A 10,495-nucleotide genomic window follows, 5' to 3' on the forward strand; every position below is an offset into this window, starting at 1 on the left:
TATGCTTGGATTCTTCTTTGCAAGAATTAGTCTGGTGCTTTATACCTTTCATCACCAGACTATCTGGTTAGCTTATCTTCATTCTTCAGCATAGCACCTTTCTCTGTAAGAATTTCTCCAATGAGCATATTTGTTTATCACTAGACCTTCCGGTGAGATCTTCAACTCTCTCTCCCCCTTTGTCAAATATGCTTTGGTAAGTTTAATACCCTAAACATCGAATCATCCGGTGAGCTCATTTTTCTTACAACTTTTATAATTCAATCAAATTTTATCCCGATTGCGATGACTTCTTCATGTAATATATCCATAAGATCTACTAACATATATTCTTGATAAACATATTAGTCTGATTGATTATATTATCATTAATCATCAAAATCATAATCATAATCTAATAGAGCAATTTTCACTATATAAGTTTCCTTTCCATGAATTTGTTTACAAGGGACTATGTGTTGCATTGTGGTATGATAGCCAAAAGCTATAGCCTTGTAATGAAGAACTACTTCACGCATCATGCGATGCAAAGACCGGGATAATTTTTTATTCCATAAGTAAAAAAAAAATAGCAGGCTAGCAGAGTGTAATATTTAAGATATTTTTTGCGTTGTTTTAAGTGGCATACATCAGGATCAGGGTTACATACAATACAGTGGTAGTCGAATGAAATGTTTGCTTGCCTAACTGTACGGAGATCACTTTAAAATTCAAATGTGCAAATGTTATTGACCATTGCTACTGAGCTCTGCTACTTCTATTTCGGCTGTCGCGCGGATGGTGCTGGTGGCTTCGAACTTCGGCCCTTGCAGCTGCCTCTTCACCAAGGCCGTATAGATGCCGTCGCGGCTGAGGAGCTCGTCGTGTGTACCGCTTTCCACGATCTGGCCATCGGAAACGACGGCGACGGTGTTGGCGCTCTTGACGGTCGAGAGCCGGTGAGCTATCACAAGAACAGTCCTCCCTTTCATCAAGGAGTCCATTGCATCCTGTGGCACATGTAGGGGAAGAACCATGTCACATTCCAGCTCTCCAAGCAAGAACACATAGTACATTTCACTAGATACCAGAGGCATTGCAGCAAGAAAGCTGTAAGTTTCTGGCTGCCATCATTTCAGGAGATGAAAATTAGTGGTACCTGGACAAGATATTCGCTTTCGGCATCCAGGGCACTGGTAGCTTCATCCAGGAGAAGAACTCGCGGGTTCATAAGCAAAGCTCTCGCAATGGCGATCCTCTGCTTCTGCCCGCCGGATAACCTGATCCCTCGCTCACCAACAACGGTCTTGTATTGGTCCGGAAAGCTGCATATGAAGCTGTGTGCGTTTGCCATTTTCTGCATCAGGAAGTTAATAAGGATGTATAATCCTGCAGTCTTGCATCAGAGTTTCTAAATGCAGATACTTACAGCTGCATTCTCAATGTCAGCAGAGCTAGCTTTGCCCTCTAATCCATAAGCAATATTCTCTTCAATGGAGCAGTTAAAGAGCGTAGGCTCCTGACTAACTATGCTTACCTGAAATCAGTTGGTCAACATTGGGAAAAATAAGGACCTTATGAACTCGGTGAATATCCTTATCAATCACGTGCTCTAGTTATACTTGCCAGAAAAATTATCTCAGGGTATACATTGCACTGCTCATATAATACAGAACTTTTTCAAGGACTGTCATTCAATTCTGACAAATGCTAGATTTGCTTGATGACTCGTGAACTGTATTGCTGAGCATAATTATTTTTTGTATTTTTTATTGTTTCCCATCTATAGTCTGGAAAACCATGAAACATTTTTTTATAAAAACACACATAATATGTTTGAAATATTGGTTGTTAAAATACAGAGAGTTAAGATGGGTAGGACGCTTCTTTTTAATGTTCAACATTGTATAGTAAGGACTACGGAAAACTAAGCACCCATTACAAGTAAAATTTTGAACAACTACTAATAATGCTAGTTAGAATTACTAACCAAATCTAGTTTCACATTCCCAAATTCACCGGAGTATTCTTAGAGTTACTGAAACTTGTATGTTCAAACTTTATACCAGTGCTTTTTCAAAATATCTCTGAAAGTTAGCCAGAATTACTCAATTCAACAGGGTCCAGTCTATTAGGTGGAACTACTAACTGGAAGTTGGACACAAATGAAAGGATCGAACTAGCATATAGACAGTTCAGGATAATATTCTACCATCTGCCACCAGTATTGTGAACCTTGCAACATAATCCTAGCTTAGATAACATAATCTTTTCCACAATAAACTTGAAATCAGTCCCACAATATAATGTATAGTTGCATAACATACCTTTTTGTGAAGATATTGATGTGAAATTTCTACCAATGGCACTCCATTAAGCAAGATCCTTCCTTTTAGAGGGTCATAAAATCGTTCAATCAAATTTGCTATCGTGGTCTGCAAAAATTGATGTTATAACTTAGGCTGCAGCTGGAAAGCACTTTCTACTGTAAGACAAAGCATGTCATGTAATTAGCATATGAGCGAAAAAAAATCTTACTTTACCACCACCACTTGGCCCAACAAGCGCGACCTTTGAACCTGGAGCTAACTTCAATGTTATTCCCTGCAATATTGGTGACACCACATAAGATTAACTACAATGGACACCATGCAGGTATTAGATGAAAAATGTACTGTATTCCATACTCTTTATAAAGCTCGTACAACGATTGTATATTCCACCCTGTTATATGTACTCCTTATTTTACAGATTATAGCATCTAATTGTGCCATAAACTGGTCACTAGCTGTCACGATCCTGATCGATCGGACAACCAAATCAACTCACAAATACTCGAATCAACACAAGCCTTAGCTATTCTTACTGCCCAATCCAATCCAATCACAGTAACAGGGTACAATTATGGGGAGAAGTGGAGCTTAGATTGGGAAGAGCAATAGACTGGGAAGAGAAGCAATTGGAGATTGGGGATTAGAAGCAAGCAAGGGGATTGGGAGATCAGAGAAGAATTTGGGACTGGGGAAGAAGAAGACCCGAGGAGGAAGAGGACTATTCCATTTTGTTCTTCAATGCCCAGCTAAACGGCTTTGCTCCCCTTTTGTAGTCCACACCGAGCTCCGGGCCATATGACAGTCAGACACACCCTTGTATGTGACACTAGCACAGCAAAGATCATTCAAGCTGGTGAAACAACATTGATGTGACTGGTGAGTGGACACGTCCCACTTATCACTGTCAGTCACATTGGATGTTATTTTATATATTTATGCATCTTTATGAGCTGATTTTCCATATAATTAATAACTTATGCTATAACTAATGATGAATTTCCCATATATCATTCTAAAAAAAATCGCATACACACACATAGCGAGTCTATTCTGCGCCTAGGCGCAACAGTGAACTACATTGCGCCACCCTCAGTTGCTGCAGCCACATTCGCACCACCCCAGTTACGACTAAAAAACTAGTCAGTTACGACGGCACATATATGTGAGTTACGATCACATGATAAAAAGTATATAATTACGAGAAGCATTGTAGTTTACCGCTGCGCCACCCCTAGTTACGACTAAGAAAACAGTCAGTTACGACAGCACAGATAGTTGAGTTACGATCACATGACAAAAAAGTCAGTTACGATAGCAACTATACTGCTTTTTGATCATAACTGGAGTGTGCGCAGAGGTGACCCAGTTGCGATCACTGTTACGACTAAGAAAATAGTCAGTTACGACAGCACAGATAGTTGAGTTACGATCACATGACAAAAAAGTTAGTTACGATAGCAACTATACTGTTTTTTGGATCGTAACGGGGGGTGTACGCAGAGGTGAACCAGTTACGATCACATGACAAAAAAATGCATAATTATGACTAGATAAGGTACCCAGTTACGACCATATATGTTTGTAGTAACTGACCTATCTTGTGAGTCACAACTATACTATTTTTTAGATCATAACTGCAGGGTGGCGCAACAGTGAACTACAGTACGTCTGGGCATATAATAGATATACAATATACATATATGTGTGTGTATCAAAGGGTGTTGACTTTTTAAAAAAACTTTGACTTTGACTTTTTGGTAATGATGTAATGTGCAGTCATGTATGTCACTGTATCCATTTTGTTTTTGAGCGAAAAGGTCTGGAGCGAACTAGCGAAGCCTAATGCATTAAAGTAGGAGAAAATCTACGATTTGCCATCGAATAACTACTGATTCTACAATCCGCCATCGAATAAATTCTGTTTACTTCTATACCATCGAATAAATGTTTCAGTTCCTTATATGCCATCGGCTTCCGATACTGCCCTCCGTTATACTGTTCATGAACAGTACCCGAGAATAAAAAAAGTTCCAAATTTTTTTTCAATTTTTGTGCACGCTCTATAATTCATAATCAACCCATTTTAATTGTATTCACCTAAAAATACTGTGTAAAATTCAAACTAAAATTTCTCAAAATAAACTACTTTTGTAATACTGTGCATTACAAAGAACTAATTTTTTTCACCGCGGGAGATAATTTTAGAAATTATTACATCACATTAGAGGAATATTAGTAAATTTTCTCAGATTTTTTGTAAATTTTTATGAGGCTTAAAAATTACAAGAAGTTACAAAAGTAGTACATTTTGAAGAATTTTAGTTTGAATTCTATACAGTATTTTTAGGTGAATATAGTTAAAACGGGTTGATTATGAATTATAGAGCGTGCACAAAAATCGACATATTTTTTATGATTTTTTTATTCTCGGGGGGTACTGTTCATACTGTTCATGAACAGTACATCGGAGGGTAGTATCGGAAGCCGATGGCATATAAGGAACTGAAATATTTATTCGATGGTATAGAAGTAAACAGAATTTATTCGATGGCGGATTGTAGAATCAGTAGTTATTCGATGGCAAATCGTAGATTTGCCCTTAAAGTAAAGACTAATATAAGAGTATGAAATAGGCCAACATTCGTTAGCATCACCTGGCTCACAAAAGAGCAATCACCGATGCACCCAGGCTCACAGAGAAACAAAGAACAACAAAACAAAAGGAGAGAAACTGTAATACCCTGCCTTCAAAATTCGCTTACAGCCTAACTCACCTGTGGGGCGGGCCCGTATATTCATATCACCTCTCTTACACTTTTATCCTCGCTTCGTATAAAAAGGTTAACTCAAAGGTATTATGTTTAGAATGTGAAGGCTTATAAGCTGGTCCCAACATATCTAAACTACTAAGGTGATACTAAACTCACCACAACATAACACTTGGACCCTATGGGCCGAAACCAGAAGCACTAATGGGCCGAAGTATTATAGAAACTACATATAAAAAGTGCAGCCTAAGCGAGGAAAGCTCTCTCCCTCCGCTGGATATCTTCGTTTATTTTGTCACTTTATCTTGAAGATGTTATTGTTATGTGAGTCTCCAACAGTGCAGATACACATGACAATGCACTGAAAGGGATTGTTATTTCTTTTTGAACGAGAGTCCACTAATCCCAGAAGAGCCTACAAGGATATGGATGATAACTGATATAATTTTGGCTACTAGTTTCTCTTTGCATATGTACACTGTATATACAAGGAAGAAAAATATCAAATCTGGTAAATGACCAGGTCAGTTGCAAAGTATTCCGGAAAGTACCTTAAGAATCATATGAGAAGGGCGAGAAGGATATGCAAACCACACATCATCAAGCTCAACTTCCCCATCTTTTTCACTAAAATAAAAAGGAAATGTCAATAATAAAAGGCACTGCATACTGCTATTGAATAAGTAGAACCATTCAAGACTCGAGAGAGCTGATAGACAAAGAAACTAACTTTATGGGACATTTGTCCCCGGAGTTTGTCATTGAGGAAACACGGTCCAGAAGTTGAAAAACTCTACGGCTTGCACCAGATGCTTTCATTACAGTTGTGTATAGTCCTGACAAGGCGGAGACCGACGAACCAACTGTATATACACAAGAGATGAACCGTTCATAAAATATCAATAAACCATAACTGATATGGTTAAAATCAAATGTGCCCCCCTGTGTGCATGATGATTATTGCTGATTTTAAATTTACAGCGATAAAATCTGGCAGGATACTTGTTAATGCTGAACAGTACCTGTAAGGCTGTATAAGATGAATGACGTGAGAGAACCAGTTGTCATGTAACCATTGATGGTTAAGTTGGCTCCATAAATAACAACAATAACCACTGACAGGGTTGATGCTGCATTAAGCCCTCCAGAAAACATGCCAACAACTTTCTACAAAAAAAAATTTGCATTGAATCAGATCGTTAATTATACAATGTGGTGCTACTTCTACATGAATGGTATGGCACTCACAGCTTGCTTGAGACCAAGTTTTAGCGTCTCCTCTACTTTTCCACCATAACGTAAAATCTCATTATGTTCCTGAGCAAAGGATCTTACTGTGCGAATGGCGCCAAAGGATTCCTGAATGGTAGTAGATAGACTTATCAAGGCACAAATACACAGAATCAACTATTCTGCTATATGGTTGCAATAAGAAGTCAAAACACCGATTTGGTTTGTCTTTGGTGACAGTACCCAAAGAAAGGATTCGAGAAAACCTCTTCACACAAGCCATAAGATGCTCTGGTATACAAACCTCAGCTATTGATGAAGCTACAGCAGCAGCAGCTTGTGTTTGATGTGAAAGCTCACGAAGAAAACGTCCAAAGCTACGCACAGCAACTGATATAACCGGGACAATTACAAGTGCCAGCACTGCGCAGATAGTAATCAATGAGATTTACTTGAACATATACAGTGGGTGTACACTAAATTAAGGATGCTGCCAAAGAAATGTTGATTTGACGGTAGCACACGCCCAGTTATGTTCCTTTGTGAAGTTTAGCTAAGCATATGAAGCTTATGTGCATAGTAAGCCTCCCAAACCAAAATAAAATGCCAACAGAATTTTATAATCTATAGAGAGTACAAACATATGTCATTACTACTTACATGTTAACTTCCATGAAGTTGAAAACATAAAACCAAGACCAATAGCTGTAGTAGTGATATTGCGCAGTGCCTCTGATAAGTTGGTTGTAGCAGCATTCTTTATTATTTGTGTATCTTCAGAAAGCCTGCTTAAGAGTTCTCCTGTCCTAGTCACATCAAAAAATGCTATTTCCTGTGGTGGAACAAGATAAGTCTTGAGAGTAAGAATTTTGCTGTGTGCAGGACTATAAATTTTGGACAGGACAGACTTGCTTGCCTGGTTTATGAGATGACTGAACAAGTCCTTCCTAAGTCGAGCGACTACTCTCTCACTAGCAGAATTGAATAACCATGCCCGAAGAGCCGTGCAAACTGAACTGAAACAAGGTAAGAGTTGGTTTTTAATGATTTCAGGCAATACCGAAATAACTAACTCGGTCTATTACATAAGCATGATTATTTCCTAAAATGAGAAAGTATTGACGGAGATGGTTTAATTAGTGCCAGATAAGATTGCAGCATAACTCAATCCACTGAACATAAAGTGAGCAAACAGACGCTTGCAAAGTTGCAAAACAGAGCATCTCTGATGATGCAAAGTCAAGTTTTTCAAGAAAGAAAGATACCCGACTACAACAATTATCACAATGTACAAAATTGTGCCCTTCACATCCTCCAGGGCTTGAGCCTGATCTTCTGGGCGCCGAACATCTCTTGACACAATATCGATTATCTTGCCACCATATTTCGGCTGTAGGATACCACAAAACGATCCATCCATTACAACAGGAAAAATGTTTGACAGTGATGCTATTTATGAATGGCAATAGCAATTGCTCTGAAAAAGGAAATGTGTTCGACTCATCATTGATTATTAATGCATAATAACTATAGTTTTCACCAAAAAAAAACTCTAGATAACTACAGAGTTAGTCTTCGAAAAAGATGGCTACAGAGTTAACCTTATTTGAATTCAATCACTGCTTGTGTTGTTAGCTATTGATACATGATATTTATTTAAATCAAATCACATGCTACTATCAGAAGAGTATAGCCTTGAGAATGAAATTTATTCTTGTTCAAAAAGGAAAGGAAAGAGATATTCAGCAGCAAACTTGTTTTGTTGTAACAAGTGGCGACTACCTACAATGAGAATGTTACTGAGGGAGGCGACTAGCAGCGCCATGGTCGCAAGGACCAGCTTCCCAGCGTCATGCTTGGCCTGCAACCCGTGCTCACGTATTCAGCATGAGTAACATCACCACAAGAGACTTAGTTAAGAAACGAAGAGAGCAGCGCTCACCAACTTGATGACCCGGCAGAACCCGACGTTCGCTGGCTGAGACGATTCCAATTACACGGAGACAAAAAAAGAGAGAGAGAGGATTAATTAGCCAATAATTTCAGTTGGACTCCTACTGTGTGCGTGGATGGAGATGGAGAAAAGGGGGGTGGGCGCAGGGTGGGGTTGGGCGCCGAACCTGGACGATGCTGCCCTCCTCCAGGTCGGAGAGCGCCCTCGATGCCTCCTGCAAACCGCAAGCACCAGCGTAATCAGCCTCTCATCCTAACCTACCCGCTTTAGAAACTAGAGTAAATTCGAAGGGAGCTGCGAGAGAGGTGCGGTGCGCCCACCCCGTTGCTGAGGAGGGGGACGCGGTTGCCCCTGGGAGTTGTCTTGATGCGCAGATTCTTCCCCATCGCCGCCGCGGGCAGGCCACTGGCCTCGGATGGGAGTGGGAGTGCGAGCGCGAGCGCGAGCGGAGGGGAAGGGGACGAGGAGACGGAGACGAGAGGACCTGGCTTTGTTGTTGCGTAGCGCCTCGGCGCGCGCGGCCGCTAATCACATGGCACGGGAAAAAGCAGACACGGCCAAGCCAGCAGAGCCAGCCAAGCCAGAGGTCGGACGCGACTGAGACAGGTACCACTACCTGCTCGTATCTGTCACAGATGCGCCTGCGCGCGCGATCCGGCGTGTCGCCCACTCCAAGACCCAAGGGGCATCGTCGTCCCCACTTGAGTACTTGAGAAATCAAATTCAGGTTTGAGAACATGTGATTGGGATATGCCCGACTAATGGATGACCCATGCATGTGTGCCCGGGACCGTCTCTCCATTTGTTTAAAAGAGTACACTAGGAAGGATGCATATCAGAGTCACACCCCGCTTACCCTCGGACGCGTCCTAATGCCAGGTTGAACTCTCCACACACGCGTGCACGCCCACTACATGTTTTTCCACTGGGAGGACAAGTTTAAATGGTATTCGATTGGTTTTCATATATGATATTGCTCATATGTACTATATATGTAAATTGAGTAGAGTTATACTATTGTAACGAAGAGTATTTGGTTAGTTATAATTATCTTGATATATTAAGTTAAATTTTTATTTAGTTGATTAAATTTGATGTCATATAGGCGAATGTAAGAGTTGATATTATAATTGTTTGTTTGTATAAAGGTGAGACACTGACAAATAAATTCACCTGCATAAGCGAATACAAGAGTCTACATCCATCCAACCAAACTGAAAACCATATTTATACCTATCAACCTAAACTAAAATAATATATATAAGTAACCAAATACACTTTTTATAAGATCATACATATCCATAAATCACAGTCTCCAAATACGAACAACTAACCGCATCCTTTAGTAATACAAATAATATTGATAATAGGATCCAACCTTAGTTAGGTAGTACTGATGAATACGTTAGTGTCACAACTTGCAAGTGAATTTTATAGGAGAGATCTTCTCTTCTGTAATAATACGTGTTCACTTTTTCTTTCCTCTTCAACCTAACTATTAAATCACGAGATATATAACATAAATAAGATCTCTCGAGAATCTTTCTATATAAATTCTTATAAAAATTGATCACCATCTTGCTGGTCCTACTCATTTTCTAATTTAGTGATTGCCAATTGGCTGGCATCAACGTTTGGTAATGGGTGCTGACGAGTGAGTGAGTAGTCGCTGCCACATTGGTTTAGTGGGATGCGGCATGGGATCCCAGCATGTCACATCTAGCTCTCAACTGTTTCGCCTGGTTTGGTCAGGTTTCCCAGCAAAAACCGTCTTATTTTATTTGTGGTGGTTTTCGTAGAGTCAGTTTGTGTTAGTTATCAATAGAAATTTTATATACATGGAACGAGTTTAATATGCTGCTAATATTTATCTTATTTTTAAAATCTAATTTACATTCTTAAACTATCACGAAAAATCCTATTTCCAACCACACACTATAAAATTGGACATTCTACAACCCCCAAGTAACAAAACCCCCTCTGCACCCAATCCATCCTGATTTTTGCTAATGTGGCAGTGATTTTACTGATGTGGTGATAGTTTTGCACACATAGCAGACCAGACAATAAAAAAAGGAAAAAAATAGGAAAATAAAAAATCAAGAAAAATTAGATAAAAATATGAAAAAGATAGAAAAAATCAGATTTTTACAAAAATAAAAAATAGAAAAAATTATGAAAATTAAAAAATTAAAAAAAATCTATACTTGCAAAGACCCAGTTAGGGATTA

At 39.3% G+C, this 10,495-nt stretch overlaps 1 protein-coding gene across 1 annotated transcript; it reads right to left on the reverse strand.

Moving 5' to 3' along the window:
* Positions 1-587: 587 nt before the first annotated feature.
* LOC133915420 (ABC transporter B family member 25) lies at positions 588-8,786 on the reverse strand. The gene is made up of 17 exons (XM_062358567.1): positions 8,585-8,786; positions 8,431-8,478; positions 8,253-8,288; positions 8,097-8,171; positions 7,576-7,700; positions 7,227-7,326; positions 6,971-7,142; positions 6,615-6,733; positions 6,329-6,439; positions 6,103-6,247; positions 5,811-5,943; positions 5,632-5,707; positions 2,518-2,583; positions 2,307-2,414; positions 1,409-1,516; positions 1,139-1,336; positions 588-989 (listed from the first exon to the last, which is right to left on the reverse strand). Exons 1-17 carry the CDS (start codon positions 8,648-8,650, stop codon positions 726-728), a joined length of 1,950 nt encoding a protein of 649 aa, XP_062214551.1. The 5' UTR covers positions 8,651-8,786; the 3' UTR covers positions 588-725.
* Between the last annotated feature and the right edge of the window lie 1,709 nt (positions 8,787-10,495).

The sequence above is a fragment of the Phragmites australis genome, chromosome 4, assembly GCF_958298935.1.
Source record: "Phragmites australis chromosome 4, lpPhrAust1.1, whole genome shotgun sequence".
In the NCBI taxonomy this organism is placed as follows: domain Eukaryota; kingdom Viridiplantae; phylum Streptophyta; class Magnoliopsida; order Poales; family Poaceae; genus Phragmites; species Phragmites australis.

Excerpts from the sequence above, each read along its gene's own strand:
- LOC133915420 (XM_062358567.1), bottom strand. The coding sequence starts at position 8,650 with ATGGGGAAGAATCTGCGCATCAAGACAACTCCCAGGGGCAACCGCGTC. Across the intron at positions 6,440-6,614 it reads TAGCTTCATCAATAGCTGAG|GAATCCTTTGGCGCCATTCG; the intron begins GTTTGTATACCA and ends ACTACCATTCAG. Across the intron at positions 1,337-1,408 it reads CTGACATTGAGAATGCAGCT|AAAATGGCAAACGCACACAG; the intron begins GTAAGTATCTGC and ends TTCCTGATGCAG.